The sequence below is a fragment of the Dryas octopetala genome, chromosome 6, assembly GCF_963921425.1.
Source record: "Dryas octopetala chromosome 6, drDryOcto1.1, whole genome shotgun sequence".
Taxonomy (NCBI): Eukaryota; Viridiplantae; Streptophyta; class Magnoliopsida; order Rosales; family Rosaceae; genus Dryas; species Dryas octopetala.
Window position 1 is genome coordinate 1,197,992 of NC_141371.1, and position 23,157 is coordinate 1,221,148.

The 23,157-nt window shown below is 35.8% G+C and overlaps 3 protein-coding genes across 9 annotated transcripts; all 3 read right to left on the reverse strand.

Moving 5' to 3' along the window:
* Nucleotides 1–237: 237 nt before the first annotated feature.
* Nucleotides 238–5,247, reverse strand: LOC147280757 (putative low-specificity L-threonine aldolase 2). 7 transcript variants are annotated; one of them, XM_086246215.1, is made up of 11 exons: nucleotides 4,549–4,765; nucleotides 3,859–4,031; nucleotides 2,940–3,399; nucleotides 2,449–2,560; nucleotides 1,992–2,042; nucleotides 1,683–1,754; nucleotides 1,454–1,586; nucleotides 1,260–1,318; nucleotides 1,043–1,143; nucleotides 771–837; nucleotides 238–689 (listed from the first exon to the last, which is right to left on the reverse strand). In XM_086246215.1, the coding sequence occupies exons 3-11, from the start codon at nucleotides 3,383–3,385 to the stop codon at nucleotides 651–653; spliced, it is 1,080 nt and encodes a 359-aa protein (XP_086102341.1). In that variant the 5' UTR covers nucleotides 3,386–3,399; nucleotides 3,859–4,031; nucleotides 4,549–4,765; the 3' UTR covers nucleotides 238–650. The 7 variants fall into 7 exon arrangements, with proteins under 7 accessions (XP_086102341.1, XP_086102339.1, XP_086102340.1 ...); XM_086246213.1 differs by lacking the exon at nucleotides 4,549–4,765 and adding an exon at nucleotides 5,230–5,247 and having other exon boundaries at nucleotides 239–689; nucleotides 3,903–4,031; XM_086246214.1 differs by having other exon boundaries at nucleotides 239–689; nucleotides 3,903–4,023; nucleotides 4,549–4,764.
* Nucleotides 5,248–5,851: 604 nt separating this feature from the next.
* LOC147280758 (cell division cycle 5-like protein) lies at nucleotides 5,852–11,849 on the reverse strand. The gene is given in 5 exon segments (XM_086248556.1): nucleotides 5,852–6,290; nucleotides 6,293–7,117; nucleotides 7,963–8,244; nucleotides 9,384–11,099; nucleotides 11,441–11,849. Coding segments are annotated over 5 exon segments (3,039 nt in total). The 5' UTR covers nucleotides 11,618–11,849; the 3' UTR covers nucleotides 5,852–6,251.
* Nucleotides 11,850–12,413: 564 nt separating this feature from the next.
* CJD1 (Chloroplast J-like domain 1) lies at nucleotides 12,414–16,416 on the reverse strand. Its single transcript, XM_086247844.1, has 10 exons — nucleotides 16,124–16,416; nucleotides 15,514–15,604; nucleotides 15,302–15,406; nucleotides 15,111–15,188; nucleotides 14,168–14,223; nucleotides 13,956–14,013; nucleotides 13,682–13,807; nucleotides 13,446–13,541; nucleotides 12,899–12,970; nucleotides 12,414–12,732 (listed from the first exon to the last, which is right to left on the reverse strand). Exons 1-10 carry the CDS (start codon nucleotides 16,228–16,230, stop codon nucleotides 12,670–12,672), a joined length of 852 nt encoding a protein of 283 aa, XP_086103970.1. The 5' UTR covers nucleotides 16,231–16,416; the 3' UTR covers nucleotides 12,414–12,669.
* Nucleotides 16,417–23,157: the final 6,741 nt, after the last annotated feature.

Consider the following 23,157-nt stretch of genomic DNA (forward strand, 5'->3'; position numbering starts at 1 on the left):
CCAAATCAACTATATCCTAGTTGCATAGAAGTTTCTCTCTTAGAAAAACCTTTACGATGCAAACATAAATTTCAATCTCAATGAGGCACTTCTCTGATATGAGTCCCAGGTGTGAAAGTTAGGCAAAACTTAATCCTAACACTAGGGATGTAAAGTTGTAAACGGGCTGCATCGGCTGGCCCAATCCCAAATTTTGGGCTTTCAATCAGGTTGGCCAAGCCCGTCGGGTTTTTGGTTGTTTCAGGCCGGACCAGGTCACATGCTAATTTGAAATAGTTTCAATTCATAGCTTTTCAACGTTGTTGCAGTTTGGTGCTCATATCCCTGTGTCTTAGTTTTGCAACCTATTATAGTATTATTAGCCACAGGTTGTGTGAGTGTTGTAAAACCACATGTGGATATGCACAATTGAGGCAGATAACCTATGCATTACAGATTCTGCAGATTGCAGCTAAAATTACCAAAATATCCAAGTGATTAGTAGCAACAGGAAAACAATCACAAACCCAACAAAGTCTAAGCAATTTTTTCTTATGTACACATCGATCACTTTCAAAGCTTGATAAGATTGAATTATTGCTGTCCTCTGGTGTTTAAACATCTTCAAAGGGAAATCATCTTAGACAGAGAGAAGGGTGGAACTTCCCCCATTATTTGCCATTTTCATCAGGGACTCCGGTCAGAGCTCGCTGCAACATTTACATAAAAGAAACATAAATTTGGGCAAGACAAGGAAAAGAGCAATTGAAGATGAGTGTGATGTAGTTTACCTGAAAGCATGATAAGGTGTATTGCACATCACTTCCAGAAATTTGGTGGTGGAGAACAATCCTAATGCTGAAAAAGATGAAAATTCCAAGATCAACTTCACATTCACAATTTCACATGCACTCATTCTGTAAAATTTTAACATTATCTGATGCATACAAAATTCAGTTTCAAGCTTCATGTGCATGCAGACTAATTTCTTGGATTTCACTGAACAACTAATTAGTTTAACAGATTGCATGGATCTCAAAGATGTCAGAGAGATAAAGCAGACCTTGATGAGCTCTCCCGCATTACGAGTATACCATGTTCTTCCAGTTTCATGTATAGTTTATCTGCAGTAATGTTTGAGCCCTCTACGACATGAATATATACCTGATCATTTACAGAGTACGGATTTTTTCTGAGATTATCAAAGTTTATGACAAGCACTAATTTAGTAACATTGCAAACTTGTAAATGCCTTGAACTATGGTAACTAAAATACTCACAATGTTGGTCTCAACGGAAGCTATATCTACTCTCAGTCCTTTGATTTGATTTAATCCCTCTGAATTTACAAAAACGAAAATTATCAGCATCCATAAATTGGCAAGTGAGAAAAATAAAAGAAATGAGAAGAGAAGGTGATGAATGTACTTCAAACAAGAGTTTGGTATGCAGAATCAAGTAGACTGATAAATACCTGCTAAAATCTTAGCTTTCTTGTGATCACTTTCAAGCTTTCCAACATTCTCATGTACAGCGACCAAAGCAGCAGCACAAAGGATACCTATCTGTCTCATTCCACCCCCTAAGGTTTTCCTGAGCCTTCTAGCCTGAAAAGCAAAAACAGTAATAAATCAAATTTCAAAGAGAAAAGAAAATAAAGGATCTGCTGTTAATTTTATCAGAAAACTTCTCAATAGTATTACCTTAGTAATAAAGCTTTTGGAACCAACAATGACAGACCCAACAGGAGCACCAATACCTTTTGACAGACATACCTAGTTCATCATTTTGAAAAGAAAGAGAGTGATAAGCAAATCTTGTACCACATTATAAAGGAACTATTAAGATAAACTACCCAAAAATGGGGGGTTTAATAACAATGGTTTTCCAATATAAGCTGCATATTAACATCAATAAAAAATAAGAATGAAATCAAGTTTGGTTAGAAGATATGACTCCTGAAAACTTGATGAATAAAGATAACTAAAAATGCCAGTGATAGGAATCATTACCGAAACAGAATCAGCAGCTTGTACAAGCCTATCAACAGGAACACCAAGTGTCTGTAGACCAATACTTTTGGATTAGATACTGAAGATGCAGCCTAGATAACTAAAGTAAAAAGCTTGAAAGCCAAACACTTTCACAGCATCTGATATTAAAATGAAAAGAAAATCCAAAAAAAATAAATAAATAAAATTCAGTAAACTGTACACCTAGCAAGTATGCCCTCAGAAGTCGGACCAAACAGACATTATGGATTTTAAAAGGATCATCTTATGACTAGCTTCTTTGCAGCCTAAACTTCAATCCATCTAATAATGATGATCAATCTCTCACATTTTCATTGATCAAGGTTACCGTTGATGTGATCATAGGATAGCCTTGTTATGGATTATTAAACAGAACATCATATAACTTTTATACATTCTATAGTCATAATTTAATGCATGAAGATAGTTTACTCACAACTGATGCATTGAAAATGCGAGCACCATCAATGTGAAGCTTCAAACCATGCTCCTTAGCTATTTCTCCCACTCTGTCTGTGTACTCCACAGTCAGGCATCTACCACCGCAGCTGCATTTGCCAATTATACCACTTAAAATGCATTACAAATAATAAAGAAAGGACTAATGGCTCAGTAACAAATAAAAATGGTTTACCAACTTATAATGCGTCCAAATTTGTCAGTATTAAAAAACAAGCACTACTTTGGCCCCCACATATATGCAAGTGGAGGGCACTAAGGAAAGCAATTAAGAATAATCCTAACATTAAAATATAAACGCAGCCCCAACTTTTCTCAGGCCAACACAATAATAAAAATAAAACATTGACCAACAGTCTTGAAACACAAAGTGGGAGTCTACTATATATTATATAAAATGATTAAAATTAATGAAGGGGTTACCATATCATAATCTAAATGTGTTTTCTGAAATAAGGCAATTCTTACTTTGCATGTGAATTTTCCAAGCAGATAAGCCTCGTAGTTGGATACACAAGCTCCCCTCTTGGGTCTCTAATGACAGCTTTAATTAAATCAACATCCATTGTTCCATCTTTGTTGTTTTTCACTGTTCTGGGGTGCACACCTCCAATTGTGGAGATGCCTCCATTCTCATAAATATGAATGTGGGAATTGTCTCCAAGAATCACTTCACTTCCTCTAATGTCACAATGAACAAGCACACTGATGAGGTTGCCCATTGTGCCTGATGGTACAAACAGTGCTGCTTCCTTCCCCATGATCTTTGCCATTTCTGATTCTAGGCGGAATGCCGTTGGGTCGTTTCCCAATACATCATCATCTACTTCAGCAGCAGCCATGGCAGACCTCATTGTTTCGGTTGGTTTGGTGACTGTATCGGATCGGAGATCCACCACCGTTTTAGTTACCATTTTCTCTGAAGAAACTAATTAATCCCAACAAAACAAAAAGATAGAGAATCAGTTCATACTCTATTTCTTGGAATTAAATCACTAAATACAGATACACACTGATATTGCTTACAGAATTGCATGTTTTTCAGCAACCATTGCTGGATACTTCGCCAAAATCATCAATTAGAGAAAGGAGAGAAATTGGGGGGAAAAAATTCCAAATAAAACGAATCTCTTCATCAACATGGGAAAAGAAAATTTTAGCTTTGATGTGGAAAATTCCCATTTATGTTGATCCTAAATTCTAGCTTAACTTAATCTTGTCACTCTATTGGTAGAGTTGTTGTGGTCAAAACAGAACAAAACTTGTGAGGATCCAATTAAAAGCTCCCCAACTTTAAATCGATTTCTAAGTAACTAGACCATGCATGCCAATTCACTTAGAAGTTAGAACTAGTCTTCAGGAAATTTAAGGCATATAATAAACTTACATGTAATAATTTAAAGACCATGAGATAGAGCGCGATGCGCATACCAGTGCCAATATATTCTCTCCAACAAAGCCGAAAGTCCGAAACTGTCAAATAGCTTTCAGCAAAACCCTTTATTTATTCCTTGATTGAAGTAACTGCCCAGTTCCTTATATACTGCAGAGTCTAAGAAACTACAAAAAATTATCAACAAAAATAATCATCAACATGAAATCATTCACATAGAATCCCAAGAATCACAAAAAGAAAACTACTGAAAGTAGAAAAGTTGAATTGCAATTGGAGAAGTCAGAAGCCTACAAATAAGAGAGCCCAATTTTTCAATTTCTCAAACTTGTTGAATGATGGAAAATTGGAAATGGAACCTCTGTATATATGAAACAAGGCCAGGAGGAACCTTACAAATTCTTGTAGAAGAATCCAAAAGACCCATACCTAACAGGCTAACCCACCATCCAATTAATTGTATTAAAATATGCTAGAGTACGTGTGTACACAGTACTGAGCACACACACAAACACAGACCAAATTGCCACTTTGAACTATTGAACGTGAAGCAGGAGTGCAGGACAAAACCCAGAAAGAGTTAAAATGTAGGTGCAGGAATCACGAGGAAATGCTGAACCAGAAAAATGGTGTCATTCATGCATATTCCAACAATGTGACAACTGAAACATGCATGAAACTCACCAAATGGCTGATAGACATGAACTCAGCCCCACAAGTCCTTTACCATTGACAAGTCATTGACCATTGACAAGTCATTGACATTTACCATCAATGGACTTCCTTTTTTGGTCTCTTGTACAGATTGTGTGTGTGTTTGTGTGTGTGAGAGAGAGAGAGAGAGAGAGAGAGAGAGAGAGAGAGAAATTTAAAGGATTTTGCAGCAGTTAAGCTTCACTTTCTTCTCTAAAAGAGTTTTTCTTTCGTTTGTCATTTTTAAGTTTGATTTATAGGGAATCCAAGATTCCAAGGGGGGACAATTAATGTTATTTAAAGAGAGCAACAGTTTGTGGAAGTAGTTGGTGTGGACTGTATTCTCCACAAGTAAATAGCATTTTGGCTTCCTATTTGATTGGGACAAAATATTAAGATTTTTATATGATTATCATCACATGACGGGAGCTCCCATAAAGCAATTGGATTTTGGATGCCACTTGGATAACAAAAACAACACAACTTTTGGTTCTGTGGGGAGAGTCCTTATATTTAATTGACATGTGTGATGTGTAGTAGATTTCAGAAAATTAAGAGCATAACTCAGGTTTTAAATGAATGGTCAAGATTCGACATGCTGCTTTTATCGTGTACCAGTTTATCACAATTGCTTGGTCAGTTTAATAGGGTTGGTAAAGCACTAGAACATACCTCTGGGCAGGGGCAGGGCAGCAATCAATGCCTCAAACGAGAGAGAGAGAGAGAGAGAGAGAGAGAGAGAGAGAGTTGGGAGGAAGGGTTGATGCTTTATATTATTTTATATGCCAGCTTGAATGGGTGCCCGAGCTTATCCAGCAAGAAGGAAGGTTCATTTTGGCATTTTGCCTTCTGCTTAGTTGGAAAGGCTATCTGCTACGTATTCATTCAATTCAATATGTGCATGCATCACACATCCATCAAGCATGAACCAGAAGTTTATAGTTTGAAATTATGAACAAATGAAGACGTTTTGGACTTGTTCTTGGGTCTAAACCCAAATTAAGATAGATGCTCGATCCTTCGGAATCCAAGGCCTGCCTCATGGAATCCAAGTTGAGAGAACTATTAAACCTAAAAACAGTCAGCCAGGATGATTAATTTATGTAGAATCTTTAAAAAAGACTTTCCTTCAAAAGTAGGAAAAGACTTGCGACATGATTGGGTTTGAATGTTTGATCATAGAAATGATTCCCCTCATTCGGTCATTCCAAAGATTGTGTCAAGGTGCCTGCCTCAGAAATGTTGTAATGCACCAAGAAATTTTAGGGTCATACAGTGGACCAAGCAAGCAGAGTGCAAAATAAAGAATATCGACTACGCATATTGCCTGGTACATTATACGAGTTTCTCAATCTAACAGCAATGACACCGTGCAAAAGACCAGATAAGGATCTTAATGTTGAAATAGAAAAGAAAAAAAAAAACGATTGTAATGTGATGTCCCTTTCAGCTGAAGCACGGATGACATGATTTCAATAACAGAAATCGACAGTCCCATGCCCAGTTCATTACGTAGGCAACAATTTTTGATTGGCAATACCACATTAATGTGCAGACGAAGTAAAACTTCAGAATCCTGACATCTTCATTAAGATTCCCTCTGAATACAAGTCACCTCATCCAAGTTTGTGATTTACCTTTTTGCAACTGGCACTCCTATCCACCTTTTGATTAGCTAAGGTTCATCACCTAAACTAGGCTGTCTCCTCAATATTGAACAAGTTCAGATTTGGGTTGCTGCATTTTCAGCCAAATTGACTGCCTCTCCTTCGACAGAAACGAGGACGGCATCCCCATTAGCAAAACCATCATTGCCGGTTACTTGGACACTGCTTTCAAGTTCAGTCAAGTTCTGCCGAATCTCAACATCTTGACCCACGGTTACATCAAAACTTGTTATATTGTCTCTAATTACCCCATCAGGATCATTAGCCATTGTGTTTCCAGTAGCAACCACATTGTCTGGAACAATATCTCTTTTGCTAACAGAGTCTTGAGCTGCGAGCCCACTGGGGTTTACATCTGAGCTAGAAAGCTGAGTATCAGGACCATTCTCTCCCTCTGCAGTAGAAGGCATGTTATCAGGTAAATTTACATCCGTCACTGTCACATGATTCTTTTCTGCATCAATGTCCATATCATATTTTGGGGCTGTGGAAGCATGTTCTTGCACACCATCCATTTTCTGATCAGTAGTTTCAGCAAGAGTATCAGGATTTTCAGTTGTCTGCACAACAGTAACATCTGCTGCAGCCTCAGCCAACTCAACATCACAATTCCTGGCTGCAATTTCTTCTTGTTTTTGTGCTTGCACTCTGTATTCATCCATAAGGTGCTGTACCCTTTCCAACTCCACTACAAGATCCCCATACCGCTTTTGTAAAGTTCGCTCGAGCTCCTTTTGTTTCTGAACTTCCTCCCAGATATTATTTATCCGGTGTGATGCAGCTAACTGTTCTTGCTTCTGTAAAGCTTGGAAGCACTCAAGTTCTTTTGCAGCAGTGTCCATCTGCTTAAAAGTTTCCTCAATTTTTGGCCAAAGAGCATCTTTAGCCCGCATCTGTAAAAATAATAATAATAGGGTTCAAATATTTGATAATTTAAAAAATTGGGTATCAAAAAATTTCCATAACTGAAAAGCAATGAATCTTTCAGTTAATGTTATACATCAGTGGGGTTAAGTAGTTATACAATTGGAATTTGGCACCATGTATTCAAAAAATGTTTCTCTTCTATGAGATATAATTACACAAGCAACATACACACACATGTTAGAAAAGACTTTGGCATCCAGAACATGATGGTACTGAGGACAAAAGAAAGGGAACGCAGCCAAAGATCAATTGTGTTTTCAGTATTTGTCATTTGTTGAATCTCAAGTATCATATTTTTTGGGTTGTGTGCAACATCAGATGGAGAAGAATCTTATTCATTGCTAAAGATAAGACACAAGAAGTCCACGCCCATGTTATTTAATTGAATACCAATTTTAAGTTATGGACCTTCCGTATATTAGGAGAGTTTATATAAGTTCAGGTAACAGGGGGAAATTTTTAGCATAACTCAAGATGAGGTCAGTGTTCTAAAAGTGCTATATACAGTTCTGTTACTGTTAGGATTAAAAGATTTAATATATATAAACCCCAAGTCCATCCATTACAAGCATCTTACACCTTACACTTGAAATTCACAAAACTGCCCTGAATCACAAAGTAACAATAGAAAGTAATTCATTTGTGGAACCATAGGCTCCACTTCCTATGGAATAAGTTATTTAACCATTTTTGTGGGCCTGCTAATGGTCATATAGAATGTATAATTATAATCACAGAAATGTAGAAGAAAACATGACAGAAAGAAATATAAAAGAAAACATAAAAAAGAGAGGGAGGGAGCAAAGTATACCTCATAACCATATGTGCGAACTTTAACCTTATTCTCAATGTTTGATGCTTTCTGGATATCATCATCCACCTTCTTCTTCACATTCTCAAATTCATTCTGCAAAGCCGCAAGTTTCTCCATATTTCCAGCTACGCTTGATAGACCATAAGCATTACGGGTAGGGAAGTACATGAGATCATTTAGGCAAGTTTTGTGTGCATCAACAAATTCATCAAGGCATTCATTTTCATGCCCCATAGCAACACGAAGATACTGAGTCTCTTCCTTTATCAATGAATCAGCCTGCTCACAAAATGGTGATCATAAAAAATTTGCAGATAAATAATCATTAGACATGCTCAAGCGTAGTCTCAACAAATAAAACATATATCAGGTCATAATGAATAAATAAAGTGTGGGCACAGAATCTTTGGAGACCAGCATCATCAATTACAATCCTATCTGTCACATCAAAAAGGCTTGAAAATGTGTAGTATAATAAGACCCAAACAACAACACAAATTGACAAGAGAAATGGCATTTAAAACTCTACAGCTGAAATCATGAAAAGTGTGCCTTCACCAAAATAAAATAATTGTGAAAACAATGAGGGGAAAAAATAACACTTCAAACAAAAGCATATACTAAGAGAACAACCAGAAGCAATATTTTTCTTTTTCTGAGAAAACCACTGCAGACCAATCATGAATACACTCCATTATAATCCAAAATCAAGATATGGTGAAGACTTGGAGGGAACAGTTCTCAATATAATATATATATGTGCACAGAGAGAGAGAGAGAGAGAGAGAGAGAGATTCTTGTTTAAATAAGCTACAATCTAATTGAATTTGAATAATCAAGAGAACACACCAACTGTAAGCCTAGATCACAGACCCACAATGAATTGAATATCTGTTATAGTTTCACCATGCTCCAGCAAACGACTGATTCCAAGCTATCTAAGAGTCTAAATTCATCAAAGCTCTCTCTCTCTCTCTCTCTCTCTCTCTCTCTCTCTCTCTCTCTCTCTCTCTCTCTCTCTCTCTCTCTCTCTCCACACACATCAAATCTCTAAACTAAAGATTATGGAAAAAGGAAGTGTTTTTTTATCATATAAACAACATATTAATTATTTTAAGTATACATACTGAAACGTACCCTATAAATACTGATACAGCTGCCTTTTAGAAGTACCTTGGCTATTTAACATAACATAATGCTTAAACGATATGAGATGTTTGCAAACCCATATTTACAAGAAATATTCTTGATCCTATATATAGAAAAATAATTGAATAAAAGATTACACACCATGTGTGTGTGTGGTGTGTGTGTGTGTGTATGCAGGTGCATGCATATGAAGACAACCAGATAAAAGCGAAATGATGAAAGAAGCAATTATAGAAAGCAATAACATATAAGAGGAACTAAGCACATACCTCTTTCAGTTCATCCTCTTCAAAGTCTTCAATCACAGGGATAGTAGCAGTAGGTCCATTTGCAGTGCGCTTGGCGCCTTTCTTTTTCCGTTTGTCTGCTTTATCATTAAGTGGATACTTTGCATTATCATGCTCTAGTAAGCTAAGAAGTTCCTTTCTAATCATTTCATCAGCCTGCTCAATTGAAGTAGGAGGAACGAATGAACTCTTATCTTCATCTGCTCTCATCAAGGAATTTCTAATCAACTCCAATGAAGCAACAGGAGGTCTAGGGAGTTCCCTCTGCAGTACTTTTGATCTCTTCCTAAGTAATGCCTGCTGCCGTGCTTCTTCCTCAGCCCTTTCTCTAGCTATCCTATCAGACATGTCTTCTTCAATCTTCTCCTCAGGCTCTTCATTATCTTCTGGAACTGGTTGCATGACTATCTGGTACTCATTCTTGGGCTGTGGTAAATTGGTTAAACCCATATGCAAGTTTTTTCTTAACTCAGCCTGTCTTCGTTGCTCCAATTTTGCACTATCATGTATGTCAATTTCTTCATTGATATGGAGCTCATCCCTAATGGGAGTCCCCTTTGGGGTCATGCCAAAAGAATCCCTTGATGGCGTCATGCCAATTCTAGGAGTAAGACCCCCACCTCCAGGAGTTGCAGAAGGAGTCAGCATCGGATTTGGTGTTAGGATTTCCTTTTTTCTAGGAGTGACCCCTGAAAAATCTGATGGGTGTAACTCTGGATTCTCTCCTCCTAATAATGGTGTCTGGGACTCTCTCAATCTGGCCAAATTTTCTGCTTCCATCATGATAGCATCACCCTTACCCGCAGGGGTTCTTTGAGGTGTTCTTAATGGTGTCATACCCAGCCTTGGTGTCTGGGCATAATTTGCAAGAAGGGCTCGAGTTGCACCACTCCCTTCTGTGAGTTCTTCACTCCCTGCAAGATCACTAGCATAGCCCATCTTTGCAATTTCCTCCAATTCATGGTCTGAAATCTGGGGTGCAGGGAGCATCAGCTTTGATCTCTTCCTAACTGATTCTGGATCATTCAACTTGTTGGCTTGCAGTATAGCTGATGGAGCATCCTGCCTTTCAGCAATTTTGTTCTTTGCAATATCTTGCCTTCTTAATTGTGCTTCCACATCAATCCTTCTCTTCCCTTCAAGCTCCTCAATGGTTGTCGGAAAGTTAGGCTGCTCCACTGGTCTATCTTCATCAGCAACATCATAAAAGCCAGGAGGAGGCTTTTTCTCAAAGGGAATTTCTGCATTGTAGTCTATTCCCTTCCTTTTCCTCTTCCGCTGCCTATTATCAATGCCAGCAGCCTTTAATTCTCTCCTTTTCTGTAGAGAAGCAAGCCTCCTAGCCTCTTCAAGCTGCTTCTCCCTGGCTTTCCTCTTTGCCTTCTTTCCCCTGGTGTTGGCTAAACGAGCTCGTGCCTCAGAAAGCATTTCCTTCTCATCCTCATCCATATCAACAGGATCTGGGCGAGCAGGCTTTGACTCAGGATTGGGATCAATCTCACCAGGCCGCAATTTCCGTGGATCATCACCTGGTTCGTAATTCTCATCCTTAACACAGGCTGCATCAAGGAGTTTCTCATACCGCTCAAGACATTGGGATGGAGTACGACCCACGATTGGGGCAATAGTTCTCCACTGTGTTGGCATGAGCTTAGCAAGATGGAGAAGCTTCTCATCCTCTTCTCTAGTCCACTCAGTCTGCAAAAATCAGGGTTATTGAATCATCATTAAAAATTCATCAAGTAAAAACCAAACAGAATATTGAGGAGCATAACAATTTCCATATGTTGCTTCTATAACAGTGCAATGGTAACCCATACGAAAACAAAGAAATAGTTAAACAACTGAAACAAAAACACCAAGCAGATTCAAACAATCAATTTATAATCTAACCCTCAGTTTTCACAAGCACCACCCAGAGTCTAATTAACTCCACATTCCAATATTTCACACTTTCCTCTATTTTCTACAGCAACCAAACATCAATCTAAACCATAATAAATAAATAAAAAAACATAACAAATAAAACAATAGGTTACCTTTTTGATTGAGGGGTCAAGCCATTCATACCAGCGAGCTTTACACTGTTTGGCCGATTTGCGAACCAAAAGTGACGAAATTCGAGCCCACTGGTTCTTGCCATATTTCATGACCGCCGCTTTGAGGATCTCATCCTCCGTGTTCTTCCACACGCCTCCTTTGATCATAATCCTCATCTTGACCCAACTTTCTTTGATTCACACCCCGATTGAGGATTGAAACTGAACACTAGGGTTTATCGATTAGAACAATACGGAGAAGATGATTGAAACTAAACCCTTGGGTTTAAGAATCGGTGAATATTGGATTTGATTAAACCCTAGCCCGCGCTCTCTCTTCTTCGTCAAAAATTGGGGGCTCTCTCGCTCACTGTCTCACTCGCAAAACGCAGATTCAATATTCAATAATTTGTGGATAAAATAGGCGTGCAATGGTAATACTAGTTTTCCATCTCCTTTTTTCTTTTAAGGGATATAGTACGACGTGTCGTTTTCGTACTAGTTTTCCTATTCTATGCAGTTGGGTCGAATTGGGCTGTGCTAAGGCTTAGTATTAGGCCTGTAAAACCGGTACGTGTCTGAAGGTTAATAGGCTAATAGCATTAACACTCAAATCATATAAACAAAACACAATGTTTCCTATTGAGCGTTTGAGACTTTGATATTAATTCAAGTGGTGAAAGAGGGTGAAAGAATAAGTTGAGATTAGAATATCAATGATTCCAATGTAACCAAAAGAATAACATGCTTCATATTAGCCATTGGATTTTCATCCAATGCCATGATGATGATGAATTGTGTTGGAAGAGGAGTTGTTGGTTTATAATAACAAAATATGTTAGTAGAATGAGTTTAATTATGGGTAATTTTAGCATTACGTTATTCATTGAATAAATTTAAAAAATTCCAACATTTCTGTGCTCTCAGTTTCTCTTAGATAACATAAGGCTGCAACAAAGAAGTTATAATGAGGGGAAGGAATTATTTCAAATTTGCTTATTTCTTTTCTACATCAGTCACTAACTACTCAAAACCAACAATACCAATAGATAGTAGTATTTACACAATAAAACTGAATGCAAATAATTTTCCTCTCAAAATTTCAACTTACAAGATTGATTTCTCATTTAAAAAATTTCACAGCTAAGTTAATAGAGAATAGCATCATCAACAGTCGTTCGCTCATGATAGCTTCGCTACATGTTCCCCAGATTTATAAACATAGTTCATCACCTATAATACGATGCCATAATGTAGAGCATGACTGCAGTTGATGCGGTGATTATCAATTCCTGCATGCACAGACAGATTTTTCACAATGGTAAACAATGTACAATCTCTGACTATAACAAGAATCCAAAAGCCACATGCAGCATTACTGGTCCATACGGTATCAAAGTAAATCTCTTGATACAACAAAGTCTATCAAATAAGTGCCATCATATTACTTGCCAATACCTGGTTATTGTAAAGAACCACAGGAATGGCACTACCCATATACTCAATCAAATTCAGAAGACCGGTGTATGCCTGCCAGAAATTAAACAAGACTATCGGTAAAATAAACATATAGAAGAGGAATTGAAATTACAAGATCATCAAATATTGAGATGGTAGCCGAATTAAACAAAAAGAACAGAACAGAAATCCCCTTACTGATATACCCCCCCCCCCCCCCCTTCCCTTTTCCCGGGCCACGGGCATGAACACCACACTATGAACATCTACTAATTATTGTAAGTCACACTTGAGACATTTTATTTAACAAAAAAACTCATCCACATGGAAAGTAGGGTGGGTATTCCAAAGATTCAAAAAAGACTGGGAGGAGGGAGGGGAATCCTAAGTGGTGGTAGTTCAGCAGTTCCACTTCAGGTTTCAGTAAAATAAAATCATAATTTAAAAATGTTACTGAAACAGTTGTATTAGAAAATTAAGGCTTCTGATTTTTAACTTATCTGCGTAAATCTAAAGATGCACCAAGAATCCAAACAAGATAATATACCAGAGAAGCAATAGCAATACAGCCAAAGACTAGCGCAAGAGAACGAAGCAGTCGTTTCCCCATTTGCAGTCCTCTCCCTGTCTCCTCACCATCCTCCTGCATTCAATAGAATAAACAGTTAACAGATTGAAAAGGAATTTATAAGAGTTTCAAAATACAGCTTATCACAAGTTCCTGCATATGGTGTCCAAAAATGAAAATGGGGAAGGCAATCTATGTTTTCCAATATGACTCACAGAATATGTTGGAGATACAGGTGGTTCAAAGGATTTCAACTTCTCAAAAAGTCGATAAACAAATGCAAATGATAAAAATTGCAGGGGTTTATAGTCAGCATTGCGCACAACAAGAAGCCAAGCTATCTGCAAAAAATATAAGAAGCCAAAAAAATCAGGTAGATCAAAAAAAAGAACCACAATGATAAAGAAATATGAAAGATTAATTTATTGCAATGTATAAGTTACAAAACAAACAAGGATGCAGATAATCGACCATTCCTTCACTACTTACAAATGCAGCAGCAATTGCCAGGTTGATGCGCATATCTTGTACACTGGACTTGGTGAACCTGTAAACATATTAGAAGTCCAAAGGTCAGAGCAGGTATGTCAACCTACTCTTTGCTTAACAAAGTATAAAAATCAGCAGCCATTAGATTAATCTTTTCAGCAGCACTCCTTTGTTGTGCTACTTATTAGCAGTCACATGATGCGTAGACAAACCTAGGCCCCCATGGTACAATTGGTTGCTTATCAGCATATTTTATGTCCTTTGAAACCTGCAATTTAGAAGCAATACAAGACGAACAATCAGTATAAGGCAGAAACCGAGGATGATAATCAATTTTTTGATAACTCAGGGCTGATAATTAATCACCCTGAAATTGGAATTATAACAAAGATAAAATCTAGAACAGAGAAAAGAATTAAGAGCCATTAACAGAACATAACATTTTAAAAGAATCCAAATGGAAATTGCTCTTTTCTAAAACAGGTGATATCTGAGACAAGCAACATGTAGTTCTAATAGAAGTTAATGAAATATTTGTAGACAAGATTCTTGGCTATTGTACTATGACAATCAATTAATTCCTACTTTCAAATCTCATCAAGCAAAAACAATGATAACAATAATATTCAATTTGCTACTTAATCTTCTACTTCACCACTTACCAATTATTTCTATTTGACCCAAATCATAAGGTTAAAAATATATTTTTACATATTACTGTATAATATAACATTGCCCATGTTTATAGATGTTTCTTCCAATTCCACTATTTAAATTTCTTTTTTTAAATTCTGTGTGTGGTATTTAATCTCTTTGAGATCCAAGTTCCTCATTATCATATGCTGGTACCTTGAAAGAGCAGCAAATATCAAAAGTTATATCCACAGGAGGAAAACAAATCTGGTTTTTGGTAAGGCAAATATCTTTCCATGAAGAACCACAGAAACTCCAAAATGTTAGACAAGTTGGTAGCTAATCCTCCTAAGTAACCCTACATAGACAATATTGCCAAAGTATTATAGAATGATCGGTCAATTATTAAAGTTTCCATGCATACAGAAATTACATGATTCCATTTCTACTTCCGCTTACTTTCTCTTGTCATAAATAACTTCCACCCAACAGAACTATCAAATAAAGTATCACTGCATGTACCTTGAAGGAACCAAATGTCACACCTTTCTTCCTATTTGTTAGCTGTGCCATCATGATTTTGTCATATGCTTTCTCCAGCTACATAAATGAATATGTAATTATAAGAATACCATTCATGAGCTGGTTGCAACTAAATATTTAGAGAGAGAGAGAGAGAGAGAGAGAGAGAGATAGAGAGAGTTGAAAGCTACTCTGGCAGCAGTTGCTTCATCACCGCTCCTTACAGCCTCCTTGTGCCTTTTTGTATAAGCTACCTTGATCATGTCAAATCCCTCAATTGGGCTCACACCGAGAACCTTGGAATTATAAGAAAGTGACAAATAAATAAGGAAGTACAAACAAATACCCAATTCACTTGCAACATCAAAGTCAAGGGCCCGTACAGTATACAAGCTGAAATTACCTCATATGGATTTAAATCACTGTCTGGATTAGAACTTCCAGCTGCAGACGCAGCAGCGGCACAAATTACCCTTCTATTCTGTGGAATTGGTCTAGGAAATATGATAAGTTTAACACCCTGTTGCTATAGTAATACAGTGAAAGCATAACTAAACCAAAAGGCAGAATAAAGTTCTTGCATGATTGTAGTAAAATTGACCACACAAACCCCATAAAAGGAAAAAAGAAACTAAAAATTAGTTTGCATTATTATGAAACTTCAAGAAGTTACAATCGCCTGTAGCTCTACCTCTATTTCCCCGCAGTTTCTCAGCAACCAAATAAAAGTAATGCTCTTTGGCTCTACCTTTATCAACAACTCATGTTACATGTAGAATTTTTTTTTTTATCCATTATTACATAATTACATGTGGATTTAAACTTCAATCAGTTCTTAATTGTAACCTTATTTACATAAATCCCAACATTTGACTCTTAAAAAATAACCCAAAAAAGAAAACTAAACTTTCCAAGGACCAACCCTTTTCTCAGTTTTCCCACCAACCAAACACAGTGAAGCAGTTACAAATAATAAGAGGCAGAGAAATGTTTCCAACAAAGTGATTAATTACCTGAAGGAAGAAGGTGGGAAACTTAACGCTGGGACTTTAGGGCGGAAATTCCTTTGGGAAAATTGCAATTTGGGGCAGAGAAAAGCATGGGAAATTGCCAAAGCCATTTGCACTTGAAAATTGAGGTTAGTTTGGATTTTTGGTTCCAGGGTTTAATAGGGTTTTGAGGTTTGAGAAGTAAAAGGTAGAAGATGTATTATGGGGGTGTGTTTGATAACGGGAAACTGGGAATTGGAATTGGAATTGGAATCTTCTGTTTGGATAACAGAGTAGGAAAATTAGAACACCATGAACCAAACGGTTCTTCTATTCTATTCTATTTGTCCGTTTTATTTGTATGCTAAATACTAATTACTACATGGTGATGGGTTAATTCATTAATTTTTTTTTAAATGATATTACCAAATAAATAGTTGAGTTTTTTATGGGTAATATTTGATAAATAGTATTATCCATAAATATTTTCACTAGCTAGTATATACCACTACACAGAAAACACTCGGTCAATCTAATTAAATTGGCGAATTATTGTAATCATCATCATAAACATTCACAAAACCACATGAAAATTATAAAGTGATCGATTTTATCAATTAGAGGTGCAAATATTATACATACAATTACAATACATGCAAGTTATAAATAGTTGACTCTGTATTGTTCTACAAATTAGGGGGTCAAACTTGAGATTTGAGAAGCATTCCTAACTGTTCTATAATTTTAATGAAGTTGGGCTGGGCTGAAGGCTTGGAGCCCATCCAGTATCACCAAAAAAAAAAGAATGTCAGGGCCGATCCTAAAAGAAATGTAAGGGTTATGGGCTGGTCAGTATGAAAAGTGGACTGAGTTTGATAGATTTGGATGTTAGAAATAAAAGCTAGGCCCAAGTGCTACTTGCATTCCTAAATTGGACATTTGGACTTCTATAGACCCAAATATGTGCCAAATTGCATGTTCCTTGTTCTAGTGCTTAGGCCAAGTCGTGAAGACCATCCAACTGTAAGGACAGTTGATCAAAATCTATATAATACGTGATTAATAAATAAACTACAGTCTAACAAATTTAATTAATAATTAAGCCACATTATTTATAGTAACAACAAATTTAAATACTCCTTGATAAAAAAATAAAAATAAAAACAAATTTAAATACTAGCCTCACCCAGATGACATGTATGAAAAGGGTGCATGTTGTGCTGATATCAGAATCTAAATAATTTGATCTACAGCGTGAAGTTCACAAATTTTCAAAACTTAAAATAATAAAACCTCGGATTATTGATTGATTAACATACATAATGAGATGTTTAGCGTGATGCATGACGACATCCAATTATCCAAATATGCATGCGCTCTCAATGTAAATATTATACTATCTTATTTTTTTATGCAGATTCAAAACTAATCAAGTGCTCTCAATATAAATATTATACTATCTTTTTAAAAATATATTTTTTTTTTATATACAAATTCAAAAGTAATCGCTTTCTTTAGACCTCCTCATAAAATAAAATTTACACTTGGAAGTTTGAAACTTTCTCCAATAAAATTGACATTGAAAGACCCATAGTTTTCAAAGTCGAACGTAGAATAGTAAAAAATGAACTGGACATAATTATAATCCACCGTCATCAACTATTAAGTCTATTATCAAACAAATTTTGTTGTATGCATTTATTAATAGTTAATGATAATAATAATAAGTGACTATTTAGGTGGCACCGTGGCAGGATATTAAATCTGTCAAAATTATCCACTACATGAATACGTACGAAATTATTAGTGGTCGGGTCAAATTTTATTGGATCAAGTCCATAATAGATTGTCATGATAATAAAACGAAAATTAATGGGTTGAGTCAGTATTTTTTTGCGAAACACGATTACAATACGTTTTTTTTTTTGGTAATCAAGAAGGCCAAAGGCCCAAGAACAAAACTAACAATTCCCTAGACGAGGCCTAGCCAAGCCAATACAATCATCAGATAAAACGGAAACACAACTCAGAGGAGGAGTTTCAAACACAAGCAGACCAAGCTCCAAAGAATGGCCTAAGGCAGCAAGATGGTCTGCAGCCTGGTTCTTTTCCCTGAAGACATGAGAGAGCTTACAATACGTTATCTTTATGACAATGATTTTCTTTCTATTTTACAAAATATTTTATGCTATCATTTATATGTTGGATGTGATTTCTTCTAAAAAAATTTAGAACTTTGTTATATAATGTTTTTTTTTTTTGGCCACTATTATATAATGTGTTAACCATAACTTTTAACGACATTTTAAGATATTTTACCTATCTTATGCTTAGTAATTTAAAAATAAAAAATTGGATATTTGTTGTTTCAGTTTGGTTGATAAAAAAATAAAAAAGGGTAAAACACAAAACAACATAAAAATTAACAGATTAGATTTGAATTTAATATAATTTCTCATGATACAAACACGCTAAAATATGACACATTGTCAAGGTCAACATAAAATGCTTTAATTTGATTTAATAAGCGGAAAACCTGCTTATAGATAGAAAGGGATGCTTATTGCTTAAGAATTAGGCTTATTCACACCATTGCTCCCTGTGAGATACACTTTTTTTCACTTTGTCCCCTGAAACTTAAATCCTCTCAGTTTGCCACCTAAACTTCACACAGTTGTTGCAAAAGACCCTATGTCATTAACTCTGTCAATTTTTCCGTTAAAATAGCTGACGTGGCACCTATATGGCATGCGTGATACCTTTTTCTAGTTATGTAAGATCCATGTGGACAAAAAAAATTATAAAAAATTGACATGGATCTTATTATTTTTTAGTTTAAAAATTATTTTTTATTATTTTTTTTGTTCACATGGATCTTACATAATTAAAAATGGGTCTCACTCATGCCAAATAGGTGTCACGTCAGCTATTTTAATGAAAAACTTGACAGAGTTGACGGCATAGGGTCTTTTACAACAACTGTGTGAAGTTCAGGTGGCAAACTGAGAGGATTTAAGTTTCAGGGGGCAAAGTGAAAAAAAGTGTATCTCACAGGGGGCCATTATGTGAATAAGCCTAAGAATTAGGTAGTAACCCAGTTAAGGCATGCAATTTGCACACGAAACATCAATTTAGCTATACGTAAGCTATGTCGTAACTAGCCAAGTAAGCCATTTATCATGTTATTTATTTTTAATTCTATACTTCTTCTTCTTCTATGACGTATTGGCTTCTTGCATTGAATGTCCTATCATTTTCTCTTGCATTGATTCTATGATAAAACCCAATAATGTAGAGAAACGCATGTACTTGTTACACCGAATAATCAATGATATAGTCTAAGAATCTTTTTTTTTTTTTTTTGGCCACTGTCTAAGAATCTTAACTCCAAATGGTATGTACGTATGAGTGAAATTGAGATAAATATTATATTGTATGTCACCTTTTTTTTTTTTTTTTAGTCCATTAGTTATAAGGTACTAACAAAGCAAAATATTAACCAAAACTACTCAATCTTTTTTTATTAACTTGCAGACACTATCTATCAGCCCCCCAAAATATAACATGCGGACACCATCTAAAAGAAACTCATCACAACCAAACCAACTACACAAACATCCCAAAACTAAACTTTTTTTTTTTTTTGCCAAATTGATCTATTTCTTCAACTTTACCAAATCGACAATTGTTCATCTTCACTCACAAGCATCATTCTGCAACTGCAAGCCTGCAACTCAAACAAAACTGCAGTTTCAGTTCACTTTGCAGTTTTGCAGTTTCACTTGCAGTTAGTAACTGCAACTGCAAGCCTGCAGCTCTAATAAACCGCAGTTTCAGAAACTGTAGTTTTACTTACACTGCAACTGCAAGCTTGCAACTCAAATAAACTGCAGTTTCAGTTCATTTGCAGTTTCTGAAACTGCAGTTGCAACTCAAATAAACTGCAATTTCAATTCATTTGTAGTTTCAGAAACTGCAATCAGTAACTGCAATTCCAATAAATTGCAGTTTCAGTTCACTTGCAATGTTCCAGAAATTGCAGTTTCAGAAATTGAGCTTAAAAAAAAAATCCAAGAACCTTCTACTGATAAGAAATCAAAGTAGGAGTCTACGTACCACAAGCTGTGATCATGCCCAATCGAGGAGAAGTCGGAGTGGTCAGAGCAGATCTAGAAGGCTTCGATCAAGCACAGAGAGAGAGAGAGAGAGAAAAAAAAAAAAAGAGAAAGAGAGAAAGTCGGCGGCATTACTCCCCTTTCTCGCATCGATTTGCTGCAGGTGGCGGCCAGCCGGCAGCGGGGAGGGTGGGTTGAGTCGGCGACGGTGTAGGGAGCACACCGGTGGTCGCCATTCGTTGGGGGAAGGCCAGAGCAAGAAGCTTCGATGTGGAGCAGTGTGGATCGCGAAAGAAAGAGAGAGAAAAAAAAATATATTTTTTTAATATCATAACTTACAAATGTGACTTTATTGTTAAATTTGAACAATAGATATAGTAGATGTTAAATGAAATGCTTGTCATGTATCCTAGAATAATTAATTATTATTATTTTTTATGATAGGTAGATTCTCGTCACTTTATAATTATATACTCTCTTTCTTGTTGTAAATGAGAATTTTACAATGTAATGAATATAATACTAAAGATTCTACAATTTTCTATTAAAAGTAAGCCTGCATAATTAGGTTCTCACTGTTTAGTGGGCTCTTCACCAAAACCCAATGCTAATCTTTTCACATTTCTTAATCAAAACGTGTCCCCTTAAGTGATTGACATGAGCTATTACCTTGATGTTATGGCAAGTCCCTCATCCCTCGCTACTAAAAAGTCCCTCATCCGCAAATTAAATGAACTTCATCTCAATCCACTAATAATTAACGTTAAGAATCATTTGGCCAAAAAAAAAAAACGTTAAGAATCATATCTCAAAAGTGTGGTTCCCTTTTTTGTTAAAAAAATAAAATTAAAATGGCCCCATAAATTTGTCTCCACTTCTTTAAAGATACCCATATCCTTTATTTAATTCATAGTTAAAAAATAAATAAAACATTAATAACTTTAGGATGATAAAAATGAGAAAAAGGAAGAGAAAAAAATAGGAAAAAGATTCTAGGTTTTTGGAAAAGTTGCCATTGTGCCCCCACATTAACTACTTTGCATGCATTAGCAACTTAATTGATTGGCGACACATGACGTGAGTACGTGACTCACTTGTTTCATTGTCAAGAGAGCCAATTAAATGACATAATTTTTCTCGGTTGGAAGTGAATCAAAAATTGGTGTTATATGGGCATATGCATATTTGATATTACTCATTAGTTGTTAATGAGAAATAAAAATGTGATAAGACCTTAATAGTTAATCCTTATCTTCTAGGATCAACCTAAAAGGCTAGAAACAATGGTCGGGCCACGGTAGTCTCCACCTTCTTGGAGACAATGACGTATGAGGGACGTGACATCCATGCACTAATTAAGCGACCAAAACGCTATGTTCCAAAAAAAATGAGTAAATGCTGGAGTGCTGGACCAATTAGAATGACACAAGTTCATGATTGCATTGCTATGTGTACGGAACAGTTTATTTTGTTTTTGCTTTTTTTCATTATTTTTTCTTGTCTCAATTCCAATAATATTTTTTTAAAAATATATATATAAATTATTATAGAAATGAAAAGAAAAAATTGTTTTCCCTACCTCTTTTTTTCCTTAAAAATATCAATAATTAAATTGAAAATGATTGTTACTTCACAAATTTAATGGAGAATCGTACGAATTCGTGCTATAAAATGCTTTCTAGGAAATTATGGAATGAGATTAATTGGGAGTGAGAGAATATATAGAACTAGAACTAGAAGTGATAGCTTAGTAGACAATCCTCTTTGTTAGAAAGTGGTACTGGATAGTGTGGAGCCCAATTACTGGAGAAGGCCCAGCAGGCAATATTAATATTGGTAGGTAGGCTGTAAGTAAAAAATTATGCTTTTAAAAGTTTGCACTGTTCTTTAATAAGAAATTCTAAAAAAGAAGTTTTGAAAGAAAAAAATTTAGTTTTATTCTTCAAATTTTGTTAGCACACACAACTACACAAGTAACTAAAAAGTAATAACTGTTAATTGATATGAGTCTCTTTGAATTAGTTTCACCTCAATCCATCATTAACAATCGTTTACATACATATACTGATATACATGACGAAATGCTAGAAAATCTATTATTTTTTTTATGGTTTATAATTAACATTTTTCTTCTATTATTTAGGGTATGGTGAGAAGTAGTTGAGTTGGTTGAGGTGCATATATAGTATGAAAGTTTATAATTTCAGTGTTTTATTATCCATGACTACTTTTCTTTTTGGGTAAACTTGTTTGTCTTAGCAACATATTTGCCTTTTTATTATTTTTCCGAAGATTTGACTTTGGATTTGTCTAGCCTTGAAGTTGAGTGCTTGCACCATAACTGAAGGTCATAGTACCTCTTCTAGAAGCCAAACTAAATCAGAATTTGGATTTTCTCTTCCAGACCAAAAAAAAGAATTTGGAATTACCAGATTCAAATTTTCCCAATTGGGATTTTCCTCTTCAGCCCTAAATCTTAAACTGATTGTCCACCAAGGAATTGGGCAGTTGTGTCATTTAACTAACCGTAACCTAGACGCCTAGACATTAGACAGGGTTTCAAACTAAACAGTAAACCCCCAACAGAACCGTTCAATTTTCCAAAAATTAGAAGGTATTTGGTAAATCGTAATGTAAAATCTACAAATTTGTTTTTTATTTTTGCTGTGGAGAGTTGAGAATTGTGGGGCAAATCACTTTTTCATTTTTTTACCGGACACCAAAACTGGTGTGTGTGATTGAAAATTGTCATTCACAGAAGATTTTGGGTCTTCCACAACAATTCCAAACGGGACCTTACTGGGTTGGCAATTGAGTGAATTTACACCTTTACCCACGAACCAACCCAAGAACCAAACCGAATATTCCTCGGAAGATATTCCACTCCGGCACTCCGTTTTCTTCTATAAAACCCAAAAGAGTAATCAAAGAGAACTTAGAAAA

Bases quoted from the DNA above. Each gene is read 5' to 3' on its own strand.
- LOC147280757 (XM_086246215.1), bottom strand. From the start codon at position 3,385: ATGGTAACTAAAACGGTGGTGGATCTCCGATCCGATACAGTCACCAAA. The intron at 2,561-2,939 runs GTAAGAATTGCC...TGGCAAATGCAG, and splicing joins TTGGAAAATTCACATGCAAA to CTGCGGTGGTAGATGCCTGA. The intron at 1,587-1,682 runs GTAATACTATTG...TTTGCTTTTCAG, and splicing joins CCAAAAGCTTTATTACTAAG to GCTAGAAGGCTCAGGAAAAC.
- CJD1 (XM_086247844.1), bottom strand. From the start codon at position 16,230: ATGGCTTTGGCAATTTCCCATGCTTTTCTCTGCCCCAAATTGCAATTT. The intron at 15,189-15,301 runs GTAGCTTTCAAC...TCATTTATGTAG, and splicing joins ATGAAGCAACTGCTGCCAGA to CTGGAGAAAGCATATGACAA. The intron at 13,808-13,955 runs GTAAGTAGTGAA...TATTTTTTGCAG, and splicing joins TGGCAATTGCTGCTGCATTT to ATAGCTTGGCTTCTTGTTGT.